At 38.9% G+C, this 22,666-nt stretch overlaps 3 protein-coding genes across 3 annotated transcripts; 1 reads left to right on the top strand and 2 right to left on the bottom strand.

Moving 5' to 3' along the window:
• Positions 1-99: 99 nt before the first annotated feature.
• Positions 100-8,741, bottom strand: nelfa (negative elongation factor complex member A). The gene is made up of 11 exons (XM_051428455.1): positions 8,437-8,741; positions 4,245-4,416; positions 3,654-3,815; positions 3,320-3,409; positions 3,009-3,136; positions 2,847-2,916; positions 2,649-2,740; positions 2,446-2,554; positions 1,981-2,306; positions 1,736-1,835; positions 100-933 (listed from the first exon to the last, which is right to left on the bottom strand). Exons 1-11 carry the CDS (start codon positions 8,644-8,646, stop codon positions 749-751), a joined length of 1,644 nt encoding a protein of 547 aa, XP_051284415.1. The 5' UTR covers positions 8,647-8,741; the 3' UTR covers positions 100-748.
• An 894-nt stretch (positions 8,742-9,635) lies between these two features.
• On the top strand, positions 9,636-13,323 carry cunh4orf48 (chromosome unknown C4orf48 homolog). Its single transcript, XM_051428459.1, has 4 exons — positions 9,636-9,794; positions 10,016-10,146; positions 10,989-11,077; positions 12,203-13,323. The coding sequence occupies exons 2-4, from the start codon at positions 10,035-10,037 to the stop codon at positions 12,272-12,274; spliced, it is 273 nt and encodes a 90-aa protein (XP_051284419.1). The 5' UTR covers positions 9,636-9,794; positions 10,016-10,034; the 3' UTR covers positions 12,275-13,323.
• Positions 13,324-16,580: 3,257 nt separating this feature from the next.
• Positions 16,581-20,507, bottom strand: LOC127379178 (thioredoxin-like). Its single transcript, XM_051428458.1, has 5 exons — positions 20,366-20,507; positions 19,518-19,622; positions 19,142-19,207; positions 17,454-17,519; positions 16,581-16,941 (listed from the first exon to the last, which is right to left on the bottom strand). Exons 1-5 carry the CDS (start codon positions 20,387-20,389, stop codon positions 16,876-16,878), a joined length of 327 nt encoding a protein of 108 aa, XP_051284418.1. The 5' UTR covers positions 20,390-20,507; the 3' UTR covers positions 16,581-16,875.
• Positions 20,508-22,666: the final 2,159 nt, after the last annotated feature.

Raw genomic sequence — 22,666 nt, 5'->3', positions numbered from 1 at the left:
GCTGTAATGTAAATGTATTGAGGGAGGAGGCACACAAAAAGCTCAGCCTTCCCCCCAAAAAAACCTTAAAAGTTGGTAAGAAAGATAAGAAAGGCCTCCTGGAGTCTGTTGTCACTTTATTTTCTTCCCTTCTTTTGAAAAAAGGATGAAAAATTATTAAACATCTACCAGAAGGCTCTAAACAGAGCTTTGACAGCATTGAGAACTACTCACCGCTCGCTTTTGGTCACCTCTACGATGATACGATTATTGTTCTCTTTCTCGTGCGTCTCACAAATCATGATTCTGTTTCTAAAAGGTCGAAGATAAGCTGCGAAACGTCACATTCATACAGAAAAATACAGACAGCTCGTCTTTTTTCGTCGCTCTAGACACGAGACATGCTTGTACCTCAGAGTACAAATGTTGAAAGGGTTTTTTTTTTTGCTCAGACTCGTATAAGTCTCTCTCTCTCTCACCCCTCCTGACCACAGCATCATTCAGGAATCGGAGGTGACTTAAAAACAGAAACAATAAAAGAGGTATGGGAAACAATCAAACAAAAAGTACAGAAATATTCTTCAAAGAGTCCTGCATTTTGGCGGTGCAGGAGAAGGGAGGACCTTTCTCTCCTTGACGATCCCTCACCCGCCCAGTGCTTGATTTGGCCCAAATGTGTATGCAAATACTTGTATGTGTGTAAACATGTTTTTTTTTGTTTTTTTTTTAAGTGGATAAGAAATATTTTGGGGTTAGTGATTCTGAGTGCTCAGGAGGTATTGGTGATGGGTTTGTATTTCTTGAGGCGGGTCCACTGTCCTGTGGAGTAGTTCATTTCGAAGACTGTGTCCACCAGCATAGTGGTGCTGCCGGTGCCGTCGGCTTTGGGCAGGACCTCCGTGTGTTCGCTCAGCTTGATCTGGATGATGTCCCCCTGCTCCGGGCACGGGTTCTCTGTAAGACAGACAGGAGGAATCAGACTGGTTATTATTGGTTCTACAGGGTTTCTGTATGTGTGTGTTTAGGAATCATTAGTAAATTACTGTGATTATGACTGTGTATGCTATTATTTTCATTTAATTCAATGAATGAACTCTTCAAAAATGACATGACTCAGACAGATTTATAGAGCTGCAACGATTACGCGATAAGCTGTCAACTTTTAAATTAATTTAATTATTTCATCTAAACTATTCTGATAATCGATTAATTGTTGCGAGTCATGTTGGAAATAAAAAGCTTCTCAAATGTGAATATTTTCTGTGTTCTGATGACTGATGATATCTTTGGGTTGTGGAAAAAACAAGACACTTCACCTCCAAGTTTTGGGAAACTGATCAAATCTTTCACCACTTTCTGACATTTTCTGGACCAAACAACTAGTCGATTAAATCGTAAAAATAATCGACAGATTAATCGATAATCTCTGTATTTACCGGAAATACTAAAACTACGATTTTCTTCAGTAACTGACCAGTAATGTGCTTCAGAATTTGTGAGTTGTGGTTCATTTGTAAAAGAGTAAAACGGGACTGTAAACAAACCCTAACCTGTCACGGTGACTATAACGACAAGATAAATATCATTTCAACAACGCGTGTCAGTCACTCAGTAAGGACCAGGCATTGAGAGGAAGATGAGATTACAAAGGCAGAAGATTTACACAAGTTAGAAATTCGTTTTGTGTTTTTTTAAGAGAAAGCTGTTCTATTTAATCATTTTCATCATTAGGCAGCTTTCCAGATTATTCCTGTACCTCTGGATCCAGCCATGAAGCCCAGGATGAGGGCCTTCTCTGGTCTGGTGACCTTGTTGGCCGTCTTGAACATCTCCTGAGCAGCGTACATCTGGTCTCTCTGAGTAGCAGAAACACAGCAGAGAATTTAGCTGGCTGAGGAGAACACTGACGACTTAAATACATAGAACTTAAACTACATAGAAAGAGGAGTTTACATAATGTTTGTGATTTTCAGCTACACACGCTCTCCATCTCCACCTTACCGTGAGTGACAGATTCTTTTTGGGCTGGGGCTGTGGTGCTGTCGGGGTTGGTGTCGGGGTTGGTGTCTGAGGCGTGCTGGGAGGCTGGGTGGGGGTTTCGGGCTGGCTGGCAGTCGCAGCTGCTGGGGGCCCGTTGCTGGCGGGGGTAGAGGCTGGCGTGCTGGGGGACGTGGGGGTTGCCGGATTAGCTGTGTTACTCGCGTTGTACATCGTCCTCTGTTTGTACTGGCCTGGTAAAGTGGCGGTGGCGCCAGCGCCCGCTGTTGCAGACTCCTCTGGTTGGCGAGCCGACTGCAGCGTGTCCCGCCCCGAACCACCAGCGTTCGCTTTAGAGGAGGTGGGTGAAGAAAAGACATTGTGAGATTGACATGATGCCTGCAGGGTCTTCGCCTCCTTGAACTGAGCCGTGTATGAAAGCACTGCATTGAATCCTCTGAGTGAACAATACAATGCTATTTGTCTAACCTGGCTGTGCCTCCGAGCTGGGAATGTAAGAGGAGGAGGGAACCATACTGGGTGTGGCTGGTAGGTAGCTGGTTGACGGCAGAGGATTCTCGTTCAATGCCCCCAGTTTCTGAAAAGAGGAAAAACAAAGCATTATTTGTTATGACAGCAACAGAAAAACTGAGCAAGACAGAAGATAAGGGAGGGGTACGATATTGGAGTACCTGTGCAGAGACGAGGCCGGCAGCGTAGTCGGGTGTGGTGTTTTCCACCACTGCTGCTTCTTCTTTGGCTGCTTTCTCTCCGGCCTCCGTTTCTACAGCAGAAGAAAACAGCAAGCATGTTTCAGTATAATTACACACTTTCTTCACTAATAAGTTGATGGTGTCCTGGGAGTGACGGAGGACTGGAAATATAATTACCCAATGTCTTTCTTCTCCTCTTGGCTTCTCTTCCAGCTCCGACCATATCCAGCTCTGAAATGTCTAACAGCTGAAAAGGAGAGGAAAAACCAAACGTCAAACACACAAATGTATGCAAGAATTAAATGACAATAAAACACAACCACACAAATCTGACATTACCTTGACTCCCCTCTCCTTACGCAGGGGCGTCCGTGCAGGGGCAATAGGTGTGCGGTTACTGGGAGGGCTGAACATACTGGGGGCAGTGGGGCTGCGGAACGGGGCCTTCGGGATCCCCTTGAGAGGAGCTGTGATGCAAATATTGATACATGCATCAGTAACAGTGACGGAAGTGAGAAGTTTCTTTTCTATCATTTCTTAAAGTATCAAACTTTTGACTGATATAAATTAACGATGGTACCTTCATTGCCAGAATGATAACACTTTGAAAAGAGTAGACATGTGGGTGCATTTATTGGTCTTCAACTCACTCGTAGTGTCAATCTTTTTGACCAATCCTCTTCCTTTGGCGTGAAAAGGCACTCCGGCTGTCTTTTTCAGCTGTTGGGCTGTCTCTGTGGCTAACATAGAAAGGTACATACAACAGGATTTAAATAAAAAAGGCACAATTGTGTTTTTTTATATTTTAACTTTGACATCACAGTTTTATGCTCCCAGTCCTTCTGGGTTGTAAACACACATAAATAAATAATCAACAAACACAACTGTGACAAAATGCTACAAGCCACAGAAGATAAGAACAACACTATTCCTGGTGAGAAAGACAGTGTGTGTATGTATTAGTTGAAGTTTAAAGTAACTTACATTTCTGTAGCAGCTCTGCTCTGAGGGTTGCACTCTTGGGCTTCCTCTTCAGCTGGAAATGTTTGACTGGGGGTGTCAGGGGTCCCACCAGAGTGGTTAACGCACTCTTGTTCAGGTACTGGCACTCCAGAGGAAGCATGGCAGACGCCTCGCACTCGCTCACTGAGAGAGGAGGGTAAGAGATTAACTGGCTATCATTTGGTGCATATTAAAGAGGAAAAATACATTTCCTATCTCAACAAGGAATCTATACAACTACGGTGTATTTACACTCTTTACATGCAATTAAAATAATTCAAATGTATGCCCACCTGCTCCATAAAATCCCACCTTACACAAAACTAAATAAGGCCAGATGCTCATATAAGTACATATGAATTACATGCATCTTAGTAACAGCACATTATGTGGATATCCACATGTACATATAGGCCCAAATGCAATTAACGAGCAGTTCTTATTTGTTAAATTCAATCATGTATACCACTCTACTATATTTACAATAAGTCAGTAATAGTGTGTCGTTAATGTCAGCGAGGGGCTAAAACAGCTAAACGGGTATAAAATAAACACATATCACACATTTCCTACCTTTCTCCCGGAGCTCTCCCAGAATATCCTGCACATTGGGATTCTGTTCCTCCAAATCCAGATTGAGAGAGCCAGTCTCTGGGAAGGACTTGAGGATGTCTGCAACCATCAGCACCCAGGGCTCTGAATCCACTGTAGCCAGCTGGATAATCTCTGACAGGGCCTCCTTCATCTGGCGAGAGAGGAAGACGGTGTTAGTGAAACAAAGGATGAACATCTTACGCTGCCTGAATGGTTCACAATCAATAAGTTATTACTAATTAACAAACTATAATTATACTATTGTCATTCACTGAAGCTTTTCATTAAATAAATAAATAAATAAATGTATATATCTATAAATATCTAAAATACATTATAATTAACAATATTAAAATATAAAAAGTCACTTTTAAGAAGCAAGACCTGTTTTGTGTCATTTTTTGTTGACATCAATTTGTACAGTGATTACTCACAAAGACTAAATTTTTACTTAACCCTGTAAGACCCAAATATAGAAAAACCTTTAAAAAAAATTATTTTACCTTTCAGATGTTGTTATAGTAGGCCTTTGATGCAGAAATTAAAGAGTTTTAAAAAAAAAAATTTTTTATTAATTTTTAGAGAAATATTATAAATATTGCAACATTTGGGTTAGGTGGGAGCAAATTTTTTTTTTTTTATGTTGTCTGAACAACAATTAAACAATCTACATGTTAATTTGCAGGGGTTGATTGCTTACTTAGCCCCATAAAGGTATATAACATGAATAATAATCACACATTAGTCATATTTTTATGAAGTCATTAATTTAAAAAAATATTAAACAGGATAAAAATTTATCTTTTATTTTTTTTCTGGCAACTTTTTTTTTCTTTTTCATGACTGACTTTCATTGTTAGTGAAAGTCCCAAAAAAATTTTTTCCCCTCAAAAAAAAAAGGAAAACATCACACTTGCTGCATTGGTGTTGGTGTATCCTTTATTTGCAGTGTCTGCAGCGTCCCTCCCTGTCTTCACTGGGAAATGTGCAACTAGGTCCTTTGGTACATCCAATGTAAAGGTGTGCACATCTCTTGGATGGTCTCTTCTGAGCATTCAGAGGGCTTTCTGATGTCACTGTCTGTGATGCTGGGCTCCCTTTGCCTGAAGATGGTCGTCCTCTCTTTGGAGTTGAAGTGTTTGTGTTTACCAGGATGAGAGGGGATGCTAGCTGTGCCTGAAACTGTCTCCCTGTTCATTGTCTCTTTGCTAGACATCTTGAGAGCTTTGCCGTCCCTGTTTGAGGGGGGCAATACATTGACCACAGCGAGGGATGATGGTGTGCCGAAGATGTACAAATAGGGATTGAAAAAAGAAAAGATGACATAGGCACCAACAATGTAAGGCCTCTCAACTTCAATGTAGGTTCTGGTGGCTTTGTCCCAGCGTTGAATCTTCTGCACAGGTTCAGTTCAAGCAAAGGATGTGTGACGGCCCTGTTGCCATACCATTTGACAGCACAGATATTTGGGATCCCCCCCCCCCTAACGCAAAAGCTTCACCCCCCCCTTTTTTTTAACCTCTTCCCTTTTAAAAATTACAGTAGGGTAGGCGCACCTGCCTGGCTGTTCCCCATCGTAATGAATTCCCGATCAAGGAGTTTCACTAATAATGGAACACAGGTGAAGTAGTTGTCTGCATACATTTTCTAGTTCTGACCTTTCTGGTGTGTGGAAGCAAACTTTGAATCCCCCAACATCACCTGACAATCCAAGTTTAAATTTGGCTCTTTTTCCTGAAAATACCCTTGTGAAGAAACAAAAAAAACAAAAAAAATTACTTTTCTCACCCACAATTCCATGGGTTTGGCTTGCCTTGCATATATTGCTTGATGCTGCTGAATTTCCCTTGATAGGATACTTTTATAATTCCTTTAAAACTTTTTATGCTCTCTACTTATCATGCTAAAAGAAATATAAATCCAACTAAATTATACATTATAATTAACTACATATTAAAAAATAAAACTTTTATAAAAAGTCAACTTTTACCAGAACACAACAAAGGTAGAAATAAAAAAAAAAATTTTTGGGGGGCAAGAAGCCTGTTTTTGTTTCACCCAGTGTTGTAGAATTGCAACAAATATATAACAAGCTCTAAATGATTGATGCTATCAATTTGTACATGTGATTACTCACAAAGACTAAATTTTTACTTAATCTGTAACTCGTGGTGAGATCATGTCACAGGATTTGTTAGCCATCTGTCAACTTTTGTAAACAAGCTTGTTTACATTTACACATATGAAATGTAGCCAATAGTAAAGTCCAGAGTGGGTTACAGAATTTACAGCTGAGACAACAAGGAGGTTACAAATAGGATGAGTCACCTTTCTACTGATTTTCTAGCACCGACTTGTAAAAAGGTGCACGAGAGCCACCTGTTGACTGCACGAGAAATACTTTGCTTACTTTACAAAATACTGCACTGTCTCTGTGAACACACTGAACAGAGATTTTATATTTACAATGTAATTGTTAACTGCAGTAAAACCTCTGGAGAACAGTTTGATCACTGATAAAGACCCTCAGTGAAGCTCATGTTTCACTAAACTGCCAGTGCAACTTATTAAAAAGAGTCAGTTCAATGCAACTGTCTTAGTGTTATTGCATGGTGACAAAAAAATGAGTTTTCTATGAAATAATTTCCCATAATAATTTCTAAACATTTAAAATAACTGAAGTGATTATATTCATAAATCAGACCCCGTATCTACCTCTTTATATAAGCTTTTTTTAAATAACAAAGATGTTTTGCACTGTTTGGGGCGTACATGGCTGAAAAAGTATTTTATAAAAAAGGACATCTTAATGATAACTGAGCTATACTCACATTAATCTAACAGTGATAATGCAAAACAAACTTTTCAACAGGAGTCTGTTTACAATGGTCATTCCACTACTAGTTAGACTAAAACAATATTATCAACTCCTCCCTCAGAGCGTCAGACACTCATTCATCAGTCATTAAAGTGTTTTTTTTAATGTGCAATACTCTGATTAATGTGCAATACTTTGGTTTACTCATTAGTACTGCAATTATACGGTATATTAGTAATAGGCCTATTAATCGGGCTGACTGAAAATGGCATTTTGAGACAAAGGGCACCAGCAGGGACACATGAGCAGACAGCCTTGTTGGTGTGGAACGATGTTAAAGCCTTGTGAGCTTTGTGAAGTTGGAGTAAAAGTTAGTTTCGAAGCCCTGTACTTTAACTTTCATGCATCGTGCTGTAAACATATATCTGAATATCCTGTAGAATAGAATCGAACTGTCTTTTGTTTCAATATCGGCCACTGACAATCCCATATCGGTCGACCACTACTGCATACTGTTCTTTACCACACCTATTTAGCATTATTAATACTTATCATCACACTTCTGTTGTACTAAACACATTTTGAACGTCTTATTTTCTACATATTGTCATATAATATACATAAAATTACAAACTCTCATATATAATATTAATTATATCTCCTACATACATTATTATTATTATTTCTACTTCTTCCAATGCCTTGTCTGATCCTGATCTAATAATATTTGAAGGAGTAGACACTAAAACAACCTCAGGTCAGCTTGTGTTGTGTTTTAATAACACTGTCTGACGGCTGTGTAACGTTCACGGCCGCCGTACAACTGATGTGTCGGTAGTGGATGCTGGTACCGCCCTCCAGCTCTCCCTGTGCCCATCCCACCATCATGTCTGTGCGAGAAACGCTGGGCTAATGTTTCCCGTTGTAGCTGCTGAACCACGGCTGGAATTAAAAAAAAAAAACAACTAAAAAAACCCCGCAATTTAACGAGCTAACGTTAAATTAATCCGTATAAAATGTTGTTCTCTAGCAACGGCAGGGTCACGCGCAGGAGTAACGTGCACCAACGTGCAGTTTCAACCGTTAGTTAACGTTTTTTTTTTTTTCCTCCCCAACCGTCGCCCAACTGTTAAGAGACAGCAAGCTAACGCGAACTAAATAGATTTAAAAGCGGGACTGGAAAACTCACAGAGAGTCCGAAAACACTTACAGCAACAGCAAGGAGATTCTAGCTCTTTTTTTTAATTTATTTTTTTATTTTATAATTTTTAAAACTCTACTGTGCGAGTTAAAAGCGTACCTTACCTGTCGTATCAAAAGCTAACGGCTATCAGCTAACGCTTAGCAACCCACCTCGTCAACGGTCCGCCGGGGAAGGTGCAGCATCCCGAGCAGCAGTTTGAGCTTCACCGGCGGCGACAGGCTCGAAAAGCACAGCCGTATGTTGTCGATTACGGACACGGTGAGGAGGGAGGCGATGCTCGGAGGCGTCCAGAGTTCGTCCGTGGATCCCAGTTTGTTGTGAAGCCACAGGCCGGTGTCGCTGTCCTTCATCGACGCCATCTTGGAAAAAGAAGTGTTTTGAGTTCGGGCATTTTAACGGGCTACCTAAAGAAAACAGTCAGGACCCCGCCCACACCCCGAGAGAGGGGGGGGGTCATTCATTCATAAACACTGAACAATTAAAAGTTTATAAAAACAAGAAACAAGATGTAATCTCTCTTTTAATACTGTGGGCTGTGACATATCTTTGTTTAGAACAAGGTTGTTTTTCAGAATAAAGTAACCGACAGAAAGGTTTCTCACTTAGCTAATTCTTTTCAAAATAAAGTGAGTCATTTATGATATAAATATGCTTATATTTATTATTTGCACTACACAGCCCCACAAAAGCCCCAGGTTCAGTGTGTTGTGGCAATTAAATGTAAATATGCAGCACTGTTTATGACCTGATCTAGAGACCATGTGTTGGAGAGGCACTGCCTTCATTAAACAGGTATAAGTGTATTAAAAGTGGCTGTGTTTTCCTTTACGTTGAAATAATTCAGTGTAGTTTTGTGATGTCTCAAAATATTACTGCAAAAAAAAGTAGAAACATTGAATTATCTCTTTAAAAATACGCACAAAGGATATTAATCTACATATTATGATGAACAGTACTCAAGTACTGCAATGTAAAAACATTATACTTGATTTACTTCAGTACAAATATAGTATTATAATAAAGTATAATGTATGTACATACTATATATTATGTTGAGTGTTATACATTAAATAAATAATAAATTATTACTTATGTATTAGCATGTAAGCATATATAAAGTATAATATATAAAGTGGGTATCCTTTTTCAATCTACAACATATATATATATTATAAACTGAATGTTTTGTATCTTAATCTGAAAAGAGTAAAGAAAACTAGATTATTATTATTAAAAAGGAAATACTAGTGCCTCATGGTGTGCGTCAGTGCAGAAAAAGTATTTATTCACTTCGATATTATATTAAAACACAAAGATGTATGAATTAATTGGTGGTTTATCAAGACCTTTATTTTGAATGTTGTCACCGGAAGTCTTGAATCTGGTCCCCAAAGCAAATATTAGATGATCCACGCGCATGCGCGCTCCCCGGATCTACATAAAACAACCCTAGGTGGGCATCTTGCGCTGATCTGGTGCTCTGCAAAACATCATCGACTGATTCACGGTGGGTTGACATACAGGGTTGTTAAATAAACAGTAAATCTTCTGTGTAGGTTGTATTTTTAATCACACACTAATCTTTACCGATGAAAACTGGACTATTTTCCAAACAAAGCCCTTCAGATTGTGTTATTTCAGTGACTGGCGGCCGTGTAGGACATTTCCCGTTGTTGTATTTCTGCAAGCCACACACCTGTAATTTTTTTTATTTCTAATTTTAAAAAGGTAATAGATCACCATCAGTATGGCATCCAGTGGATATCTGCAGGCAGCGGTGCTGCTCCTGGCGGTCCAGCTCCTCTCTCTCGGTGCTGCTGATGCGGACCAGGAGACTGGGACTGTCATCCCTGCCGAAAGTAGGTGGATTTAAATATGTGGTTGGGATTTTATTTTTCCTGTCTTTTCAGTGCAGGTTAGGTGGGAAATCTGTGTGATATAGTGATGTTTTCATAGTCTGTAGTGATAAGCAGGTCCCCACGGAGGTTTCTTACTGGGAATTGTAGGTCATCCTAGTTGGTGGATACATCACAACATGAAAATGGGCCTACATTGCTACTTTAAGACCCATTTTATCATCTCTACTGGTTCAAACAATGTGGAGATTTAAACACAAATACCAGTGCTTTTGTTTTGTAGCCACCATTGGTGATAAAAAAATCAAGTTATATTTACTACTGTCAAGATGGAAAAAGCTCCTGAAATAACATTTACACCAAAATGTAAAAGCTCCTTAGTGAATGAATAAAAACAACACAAACAGCTTCCTAAAGTTAGACTGTGTGGATTGTAAGAGGAATATAACACAATCTGCTTATTACACATAAAAAAAAAGTTGGATTCAGAAGCAATAAAACACATTTTCTCTTATTTAAATAAACTCTACTGCTGCTAGAGCGTGGTTCAGGATGACCACGATCTTCTGGTGGCTAATATTAGCTGACCTTAGGTAAATATTGCTGTGTAGCTAACTGACATCTCTGAGTCACGTCCATGACTGACTGTACTTGTGCTTCTTAATATTTACCCATCATCCTGTGATACTCAGCGTACTTGTGGCCACCGCGGGCACTGTCCCGAGGCTCGCTGTGAGGTTTACAACAAGGGAATCTGCTTTGAAATGAATAAAAATCCACACAAAATAATGAATTCAACCAAGAAAAAACCCCAATGTAATAATATTCTTTGCTCTTATTTCCAGGTCGCCCATGTGTGGACTGTCACGCGTTTGAGTTTATGCAGAGGGCACTGCAAGATCTAAAGAAGACCGCTTTCAACCTCGATGCCAGGGTAGGTGAAGTCTGATGAAATCATATCATTTCCTTGTCAGAGGCAGAAATTCTTCCATGTCTCATCCTATCAAAGTGTTAAACGCTCATGATTCACCAGCTGATGAGTCTTTCATATAACAATTGGTGTGTGATGGTGGTGACTTTGTCTTTGATTATTGGGTTGGATTATAATGGCTGGATAGACTGGAGGCTTTATGACATGCTGTCATTTTACATACATGATCTTTTAGTATATGTTTTATTTGTTTATATCTTATGTTTTATGTATTTTATTATATATTTTTTTGTACCGGCTGCAAGGTGTTTATTTGTTGAGTTTATTCAACGAGGACAGATCAACGTGTTTTCACAGGGAGAAGCAATGAAACAGACGTCTATAAGGTGTCTAGCTGAAGCTAATTTCCTGCCCTCGTCCCTGGTTAGGTTTTTAAAAATTGAAGTTGAGAAGAAAGAGGTAGTTTTGTAATCTTTACTTAAAAAAATACAAACAAAAATACAAAAAAACAACAACAACAAAACAGCTGAAAGCAATTACAGATGTGGTGTGAAACTGCTGGCGTAGTTATAAATATTATATTAATAATACACTTTCACATCTAACCTTGTTAGAAAGATCAAAGCTTTCTGAAATATTTTTCATTATATAAAAATCATTTACAATATTATGTAACTAATTAATTATAATGCACTAACCCATTAAATCACCACTCAGTCTGTGGACCACACTTTTGATAAAAATTCTCATGTTATATAAAAATGTCTGAATTTCCAAATACCTTCCAATGTCCAAACTAAAGGTTTAAACTCATTAATTAACTAAGAAATAACGTTTTATATCTTTACCAAACAGAGTGCTGCATTATCTTCGACTGATGCTCAGTTCCAGCGTCTTTATCTGTAAATAAAAACAGATGAAAGTGTTGGAGGATATTTTTGTAGCGTCTGCAGTGTTCCTCACAAATAGAGCATAGTTCAGTTAATGTGAAGACAACTTTTTAAAACATTTTTTTACCAACTCAGAGTCTCTCCGGTCTGGACTTTGGACTACTTTAGCAAATGAATCAAACTGAAACTGTAAAAATGTTCAGCTCCATACGGTGACGTGTTGTTTTGTCCGTTGCAGACGGAGACGCTGGTGCTGAGGGCGGAGAGGAGGGCTCTGTGTGACTGTATGACCACCAACTCACTGCGCTGAGCTCCAGTACACCCGAGGACACTTCCACCTGCCATCACACCCCCGACACACTGACAACAACAACAACAACAACCCTGTTCTGAAACCTCTAATTTCATCTTAACTTATAGGCACTTTATTTTATTTTCTCTCATATCTTTGTTGAGTGGAGCTTTGATTTGACGTCATGCATCATAAGGGAAAGTTATTGTTTTTGCCTTATTTGGGACGACTTTTATACCACTGATGTTTTTACATTGTGTCTCCATCGACATCGTCGGTTCTCATGCGTCTCCTGAAGCATAAACTATTTTTTGTACTTTTTAGTATTTTGACTGTATAATGTAGATACAGTAGAATGCATCGGTAAACTTACTTGTTCAATGTGTTGTACGAGATTAATGTTTACGACGATTATACACATTAAACTGTAGCATCACATGGAGTTTTATTTAATTGCTCTGAAAGAAAAAACAGTTTTAATTAGTTAAATTAACTTGAGGAATCAGTAAAAGTTCACTGATCAGAATGAATTGATTTGAGCCTGGTTGGGTGACTTATTAAAGAAGACTTTCTTTGTCATAACCATGATTTTTTTTTTTTTTTTTAAGGAAATGAGCAGAAAGAAATGTGTTTTCTTTAGTTTCACCAGAAGTTCAACAAATATTATTTTCAGACTTTTCGAGGCAGAAAAAAGCGTACTTGTAGGTCTTGATTTAGCACAGCACTGTAGCATGAATTTACAGCACTTTTTGTTAATCTACTGTTAATATAGATTGTATGTATAGATTGTATATGTACACGGTAAATGTAAAGGAGATGTCTACAGACCGTCTCCTCTGTCTGACAAAGGTGTATGCAAGAATAGTATTGAACGATATTAAATGAACCGCAATATCGGCCGAGGACGTGTAGAGGAATGCTAGCTGCAGCAGGGCACACAGAGATAGAAAAAATAATTGTCTTTATTGTTGCTTGTTCATGAACAGTGTACTTTGTTAACATTATGTCACAAGATGCCCCTTTTATTGTCTTAATGTTGTACCTATCAATAAAAACAATGAATGATCCCTTTGCTGCTTTTACTATCTTCTCTGGCTGGATCATCAGTGTGATAAAGAAGCGCAGTGTGGGTTTTTGCTGGCATTGATAAAGACACAAATTCATTCATTGGTTCATTTATTGTGGTCTCTGCTAGGTCTCACAGCTCAGTTGTAGGTGTAGCACTGCGATGACTATGTGTAACAAATGTGTAAAAAGTACTTCCACTTGGTTCAATGTCACAGAATAGAGAAGAGAAACAGGGAAACATTCAACATTTGAGCAACAATAACCGGTGAATGAAACTATTAATTCACAAGTACATTTTTCTTCAGCTTCTTTCATTCACTGCCATGAATCTTATTTTCTCAACTGTTATCAATATGCGAGACAGTATGATGCCTACGTGCTAAAAGTCTCTTTTTTAACCAAATAAATTGCAAATATGTTCATATATAAGTTAAATATTGAACAAAAACCTCATTCTCACGCTGAATTGACAGAAAAATCAACCACATCCAATTTTTAAACCCAATTAATCATTTAAGTCATAATTTAAGCAAAAAAAAAAAAGCCAAATATTTTTTGCTTTTGTCTATTTTTTATCATTAAAAGTGGTGGAGGTTTGGACTGTTGATCAGATCACATTGAGGTCTAGGACATTGCGTTGGGCATTACTTACTACTGACATTGACATTTTAGACTAAATGTTTTATCCATTCATCATCGTGTGTGATGTTATAAGGTCCTACTGTTTTAGCTGACCTCATCCCCGCCCATGCACACTAGTCTGTATTACAACATGGAATTAAAAAAAAAAAAATCTGCAATACCCGTGTTACCACCAGCAGGGGGCGCTCTGAGTAAAGGCAAGCAGCCAGCTGTGCCGCAGAGATGCAGCACTCTCGTCACTTTTCCCATGGCTGCAAATGCATATGCGGTGAAATCGAAACAAACAGGCAGTGGATTAGCAGCCCCAGAGTCACCACCATGTACTGCCTAATCTTCTTATACAGGCAATCTTGTGACACAGAAACACCCACTTACACAGAATATAAAGAGGCAAAAACATTTATTGGGTGTAACTAATGTTTAGTGATTCACCTGTTGACTGTTTGAACCCAGCTATAAATGTACCTACTTCACTCTAAAAACAAATGTTTTTACCAAAGTTGTTAACTTCTAATTTTACGTTCAACACAACTCAACACAAAATACTGTTTGCAACTTAAAGGTTTATCTAAATCAATAAATTAGAACTTATATTTTGTGTCGTGTTCGTTATTTTGAGAAAGGACATTAAAGCAAGAGTTGTCCTCAACACAGCTGTGGGTCCGATCCGCTTCACTCGAAAAGCTCCGCCGTATCAGGGGCCCTGAGCACAGTCTGCTCCCTCCTTTTATAAGTTTGTTATTCTGGGTGTCATCCTTTCTGATTGGCACATGAGTCACTCCTCTCATTAAACCTTGTATTGGGCAGATAATTATTCTTTAAAGACCATTGTCTATATTTTGCTGCACTGTGTATTATCCTAGAATAAACACAAAAACAGATCACTTCCCAGGTTTGAGGTACTACTCGGAGTTTGATCCAAAGGGGACGCTTGCTTACAGTGTGTGCACCATTAGTTATTGATTCTTTGATTTGATTGAGTGAGTGATTAAAGAGACTGTTCAGAAATCCTGAGGACAATGGTCATTAAGATGAACAGGAAGGATCTGTAATTGTGTCCTCAGATTATCTCTTTGTATAGTGTTTGTTATGTTTTCACCACACCCAGTATAACAAACAGGTTACACTTGCAACCATGCCCTGAATTAAGTTGCCTCCCTGAACTCTTTGTCTTGGCCCAGTGTCCAATATGGTGACACGATTATGGAGGCTTCAAAATCAGCTGAAAGCACAGAGGCCACCTTAATTAAGGCCCTTTCAGTTTACTTTATATTGTACCACAGTGATGAATATTCGGAAATGAAATCTGAATCCAAAGCAAACATGGATTTAAGTGCAGCTACTAAATTATTGATGTAAATGTGAGAGAAGGGTTTTAAGAACAGACCCTTGTGGTTTTCAGATGTTCATCCATTTACCCCCTGAAATCCTCTACGTTGGAAGAATTAACAAGGATTTCTTTCTGTTTTTATCTGATCCAAAAGTGCTTTGATCAGCAGGAGAAACTGCATATGCCTGGATGTTGTAATACATTCTGTTAGTGGGGGACAACAAGTATGTTATTGTACTGCATTCTGGTGGTTAGTGGAAAAAAACTAAACAAGTATGTTGCAAGACGTCATTCTTGGTTGTCTGTGTTCTTTATTCGTCATGTCAAGGGTGTAATCGTTCAAGAGTCCTGAGGCTGGAACAGTTTGCTCTTATCCCCAGTGTCCTTACCATCAGCTGTACGTGCACCACTACCTTCCAGCAAAAAAGCCACAGTCCACCCAATTGGGAATGGCTCACTGAGGATATGGACCCAGTTTAGGTCGCACTTTAAACAGGCACTCACTTTGTTATCTGTTGTGTTCAATAAGGCTGTTTCCACCCTCATTAGTAGACTCTACTTTCCAGTTAGGGTTCAGGGTACTTTGTCAGAGAATATGAAATACCTAAATCCCAGTTCTTTAGGTATTTCCAAGGGCACAGTCTGGTCAAAAAGCATTTTGTTTCCTTCCCATCTTTCCCCAGAAGGTTGGTTGGATTGAGTGACTTTTAGATTGGGATCCTCTTGAACGTGGTCTAACATCTAGATTGTGCACTGCAGTTGCATCTCAGGGAACACCAGAGTTAAGAGTTTGGAGTTCGTGTATTTTAGATGAAGTTTTGAACAGAACCCGTCAACAACTGTCTGCGTATGACACAGGTTATTATAATTTAACTTGTAACTAAAATGTTACCAGGAACAGACCCAATTTGCTCTCCCTTTATGTACATGTTCTGGACCCGGTTTGATTCTGGTCTACTATCTTTGAGACCTTTTCATATATCTGTGATGAAGAAATACAGCCAGCTATTGCAATATTTAGGGGAAACCTTTACAGAAGTTTCACCACACTATTAGCACAACTAGTTACAGTGGAAATATAACAAGCCAACAGCGCGTTCTCGATGGATAGAAAGTGTTATGGCACATTTAAAAAGGCAGAACAACCCCTCTGCAAGAAGTTAATCTAAGAGGATTTTCAAAGTTTGGCGGCCATTTCATTTCTTTACTTTGAACATGAATTTGCACCTCAACAGTAGACGCAGGTTATGAAATCAAATGTGAATCAAGAGAGTACAAAGTACCTGTATTTTATCTTCATTTATTAAATCCACAATGTTGTACACATAATGTAACAAACAAAGTTAGTTTAGATCAAAGCCAATTTCTTATATCAATCAGAATTAAAAAGTAGTCATCAGGTTTTAATTACATTTCAATCTGTTGTTAAGACAGTCAATACATAGACTAAACTGACAGGACTATAGTATGTCACCAATTACATGAGTGGAATGAATTATTATTTCCTGTGTGGAACAGAAGACCGGATAGTTACTGTACATACAGTGTGTACAGAGGGCAGCGGTGGCTACTGTGGTTTTTATGTTCTCAACTCTTCCAGTTTTTTCACCAGTGTTGGCTCGTCAGCACCAGAGAACTCGAAAACCTGAAAGACAGAACAGACAGACAGTTAAAACAGCTTTTAATCAGCAGCGTTGGTGGTGAAAGCAAATTAATCTGGTCTTTATTTTCCTTAAATACTTTTCCTTTTTTGGATTTAGAATCTATAGCTGGCTTTGAGTTTGAGAAAATATATTGAAAGAGGCACCAGGACATTAAGTATGACTCATATTTTAGTTGACGCAATGTTAAAACTTAAAACTTTTTTATTTTATTTGGTGTGTAATAGCTACACAATTTTACAATCGGAGAACTGTAAAATAATGGAGTCACAGGGACTACAGAGCAACATGGGCTGGGCTATGTGAACCAAATTCAGCAGCTCTACGCAGCCTTTTCTCTCTTTACTTAATTGTTTTGGTTTTACAGACCACAAACATTTTTGGGGGATGTGGCCTTTCTAGAAATACATTATGGATTGCATCTTCATCTTCTGCTGAACGTGTAAATAAAGCAGCACAATACACAGAATATTAGCTATGTTCATGCAATCCTTACCTTCACTCCATTCTTGTAGAAGTGGAAAGTGGGCATGGAACGTATTTGGCAGGATGAACTCACATCCTGAAAAAAGAGCAAAGGGAACAACAGTGAGATGGAGTCAAAAACAACACTCTGCTCAAACTAACATGCACAAGCCAAAAAGACCAATACATGTGTGAAGTATGAACTGTAAGGTCAAGACTTTCTGTGAGTGTGAATTTAAGATATTAAAAATATAATTACACACTTAAGCCAGGAATGTGTGTAGCCTCCCCTCAAGTAAGCAGTAGAGCCAGCTTTTAAATGCGGGACTATAAAACTGCATGTGCACTGATGGGAACTCTGCCAGACTTGTTTCATGCAAAGTCATCCAGATACCAGACAAACAGGAAACTATTATGACTAGTTTGATGAGGACACCTGAGCCTCTCCCTTTTAGCCTTCTGTGTTTCCTACAGTACCTGACCCGAATTATTGGTTGTCACTGTTTTCTGTTTAGTAGAACATGAGTACAAACCTGCAGGTTTTATTTGTTTAAACCACTGACAGTAAGTAAATAGCGGACAGAGCTTCTGGGTCTTAGAAGTAAACAGTTTCCTAACGAATTTATGGTCTTAATAGCTAGTTTATGGTCTTCTTCCACGCAGCATTTGACCATGTTCATTTTGTATCACTATGATCACATTTAGAGTAAAACAGACAACAAAGCGAGGTATGCTTTCGGGTGTGGCTTCCTCATGAGTCATTCTCAGTGAATGTGTCCAGCAAAAAGCACGAAACTCCGATGAAACTGAAACTGTTTTTGTGTTGTTTTATTGCTTTGCCTATTTCTCTCCTCAGATCTTTTCAGAAAAATATTTTAGTGTTCTGTTAATGTGTAACAAGACAAGACAAGTGTGTGAGCGGGCTGCCATTGTTTCCTGCAACTATGAGTTGATCCCAGGCGCAACCAATGAGCGCAGTCCTGCTGCTGGCTGCAACAGACCAACACGGCGATGGCCATAATGCCAAATGAAATGGTACTCCACAAAGCAATAGGTTGACGTTATGGCTGCAAATTTATCCAGGTAATTCTGTAAACATGTTCTTTGAACAGCTCCAAGTAGCAGGATTTTAGGTCCAAAGTATTTTAACTTAACTGGTTCAGAATAACTTTAAAGGTAAGATTATGAACTGGGTTCTTAAGGTTACTTGTTTGGGAATGTAACAGGAATGTAGTGGGAGGTATAACATGCTCATACAGTCTCTCCAGGGAGAATCAAAGAGGGTTTCAAGGTTCATGTTAACAGCTTCACAGATCAGATACTACCTGCAGCCAACAGCTGGATGCCCTACATATGTAAACATAGTCCTTATATCACAATGTGTGTCAGAGGGTTACCGCATGTGGTTACAATAAGCCACCATATCAGTGGTCTCCCTCTTCTGTTAATGTTAAAAAGGCTCACACATTCATTTTGATTTTTTTATCCCAGATTTTAAACATCAAGCAAGGTTTACTCTCATTTCACAATGTTGTAGCACTGAGACAGAAAACTCTGCCCTTTGGTCACATGAGCCAGCTGTGGTTCCACATGGCCTGGGGAAATGGATTTCATGACTAGTTCACATTGCTTTCAGTATTTTGGCAGGTCACTGTATGTGTAATGGTGTGTGTTGACATCTCTGTACGGGCAGCAGTTGTGGTTAAAAAACACACTTACCGAAGCCTCATCTACGTCCACCTTCAGGAAAATCACATTCTTGTTCTCAGGCTTTGACGACTGTTCCTGCAAGACGGTTAATCAATGAGCACCGAGGCATTACACACAGATGTACAATATATTCATTTCAGTTCCTCATTTTAAAAAAGTCTAACAGGAGAAAACCTCAGTTGTATTATTTATTCAAGTTATGTACAGCCATTACATTTTCCTTCTAAAAACATGTTTTTTTTAGCTTAAAAATGATTCTAGTCAAGATTCCTTTTCTTGCTCATCATCGAGCGTACCTGTCTCTTTTTCTCCCCTAATTCATACAGACATCAAGTGGTTTCCCAGCCCTTTCCTTTTCCCAATTATTTAAAAATTATTAACTTACTACAAATACTGGGCCAATCCTATGACAGGGGCCACACCAAGAGGCTGTGAAGTCCACAACCACCAGCTTGTCTCCGGCTTCCTTCAGGATGGCCTTGAACTCAGCCTACAGAAAATGAAAACAGATAGTTGACTAACCTGAACTCTTATATTTGGAAATTTACTCACATATTTTATGTCCAACTTGGAAATAAAGTCACACAATATTGCAAGAAAATAATTCTGAAGGATTCAAATAGTTATATGCCATGGTGAAAAGAAATAAGAATAAAGTTATGAAGGTTTTACACGATGTATCTTCAGGACACTTAATAATATAGAGTAATACAGACTGTAATGACCTAGGGACGGAACATTAAGAAGTTATAACCCCGAACTTTGTGAGTGTCTCTCACATATGCAACATTAGAGGTGGAGATAAATAAATAATGATCTCTTTCCGTGGGTGTGAGACTTTACCGCTCATCACGTGGTCGCTGATTGCAACAACCAGAAACCCGCCCTAAAACACTGCAACCAGGTTTTAAGAGACTGAAACAGGAATACACCTCCACCTTTTTTTTTTTTTGGTATCATAAGAAAGTAGGTGTTTAGTTTTTTACGCACAGCTCGAACCCTCATTAGTTTATTTATATTGTGTGTAATAATATAAATCTGTAAAGTAACTAAAGCTATAAAATAAATGTTGTGGAGTAAAAAAAGTGGAAGAAGTGGAAATACTCGAGTAAAGTACAACTACCTGAAAACTGTAGTTAAAACACTGAAATAAATGTATTTATTTATTCCAACACTGGCTCCTAACATTTATAAACAATAAGAGCTAAAAATAAATAAGTAAACAAGACTTACCAGGTTCTCCACTTCACGGACCATGATGACTGTTGAGTTGTTTGGGACTTTCCTCTTCAAGGTAACAAACACCGTGCCTTTAAGTCAGCGGCTGCATCAAGCTCCACAACATCCGTCCCAAACCACAGCCCACATCCTTTTGCTTTTTAAAGAAATAAAAGTACATCGTTGCGTTGCCAAATCATAAAAAAAAAAAAAAACAGTGGTAATTGTACACGGCATTAAAACAATGGGTCTGCTCTGCCTGTGAATTTATTTATATTTTTATTTCGGGTTTCAAAATGAATGCGTTTGTTTCAATTATTTTATTTCTCTGAGGAAGACTTTTATTTTGACGGTCGTCAGTGACGCTAAACTGCGTTGCTGGCTGTAATTTGTGTGGAGGAGAGAGTCTGAAAGGTGGGGAAAGAGTTTCATTAGTATGTATTGGATTTAAAAGTTGGATACAACCCATAATGCATTAAAATACATAGATATCATAGAGTTTTAAATACTGTCAAGTATTTATTAGCCATTGAGGTATCATGAGATGCAGCCGAAGGTCATTATCTGATCAGTCACTAGAAGTGTCAATGTCATTTATGTGAAGATAATTTGCATGAGGCAGCAGAGATGACAAATATAATTTAAATATGGAAATCTGTAATAAGGAAACACAAGTTCAACTAATTCTAATTTCTAGTTCTAATTGATGAATTATAGTAGATATATTATATAAAAAGCTTATTTATACATGGATCTGACAAACAAAAAATATATAAAAAGAACAATTTTAGAAAAGTAGCCTTTTAGGGAACTGCTGGCAGGATAAGAAACTGCAAGATGGTTGCGTGAACGCGTGAACAGGTGAACATAGAGGGCTGCATCATTGGTTTCAATGAATGCATGAACCTGGTTCTAGATGATGGTGAGGACGTCCATGTGAAGTCTAAGAAAAGGAAGGAACTCATGTTCAAAGGAGGCCACATTACCTTGCCGGAGAGTGAGTTCAATAGGACAACGGATGCCTACAGATCTTTCCTTTCCCAGAGATAAATAGTTTTTATATAACAAGAATATTTCCATTTTGAGAATAACACTGGTTCTTCCTACCAACCCCCCCAAAAAACTAACCTAGCTTGACTTTATATTAACAGAATCATTTTGCTGCTTTATCAGATGACAGATGTTTTCTAATTTCTATAAGTTTGACATTGTGGGATGATAGAAATATATCCAGTAGAGGGTTTTGAGACCACTGAATCTAAGTCCTCTCTTCTGGATATTACTCCTTCTCTAAAGTCTAGTTTCATATATGGATTGTAGTTAAAGGATCTGGACATCAAGCGGACTGATGAAGAAAAAGCCCTGACTAAGAAATGAAGAAAATCAATGTAGACCTTCTTCTTGACAGTCTGCCACACTCACCGGTCATATGACCCCAAGATGAGAGGTCCCATTAGGTAACATCCGGTATGAAAACATTTCCGGTGGCACCACTGCTCACATCCTTTTATTTATTGACAACAGGGATTACAACATTGGGGGGAAAAAATCTGCAATATGTGTCTACACCAGCAGGAGGAGCTCCAAGTAAAGGCAATCCGCCAGCTGTGTCGCAGCAATGCAGCACTCTCATCACTCTCTACTCCCCCCCCCCAAGCTGTAAATGCGGATGGGGTAAAATACTGTAAATAGAGACAAGAACAGGAAACTGAGGCACTAAACTGGTCACTGAAGCGCCTGCAGTGACCGTGCAGGAATCTCAGCTCAGAGGCGCCACCGTTTACTGCCAGCAGTATATTGAGGCAAATCCCCCTACACTGCACCACAGCACACAAGCAACCTTATTACACAGGGTATTCCAATTGTGCTGCTGAGGCAACTTTAACCCGACAGGCTTTTTATTGGAAAGGAGTGACTGAGAGGTTTGCAGACACCGAGTTTACGCTGAATCACTACCGAAAAAAATCCTTGTTGTCAAGCAGCCTCCACTTTCTTTCTCACTCGCTCTCCCACTCACTCACTCACTCACTGGCCTGTTCTCTCCACAGAAGCCTTTCAACTTCTCTTTCATCTGCCCCTGGAAAAGCTGACTGAATCGTTCCAGCTGTTTGAAATTCTCTGGCAGCGGGGCAAGAGAGCAAATCCTCAATATTTTCATCCCTTTCATCCCTCTTTCTCACTTGGGTTGCATTTGATTTGACCTTGCCACAAAAGTTTGCAAACCTCACCCAACTGGGGGACTCATTTAGCATACCAGAAGGCGACCCAGTCAGGTTGTATCTGAGGCACGTACATTTATAATTCAGCCATATGCTC

Source organism: Dicentrarchus labrax, unplaced genomic scaffold (genome assembly GCF_905237075.1).
Source record: "Dicentrarchus labrax unplaced genomic scaffold, dlabrax2021, whole genome shotgun sequence".
Lineage (NCBI taxonomy): Eukaryota > Metazoa > Chordata > Actinopteri > Moronidae > Dicentrarchus > Dicentrarchus labrax.
This window is presented reverse-complemented; position numbering and strand designations above follow the sequence as displayed.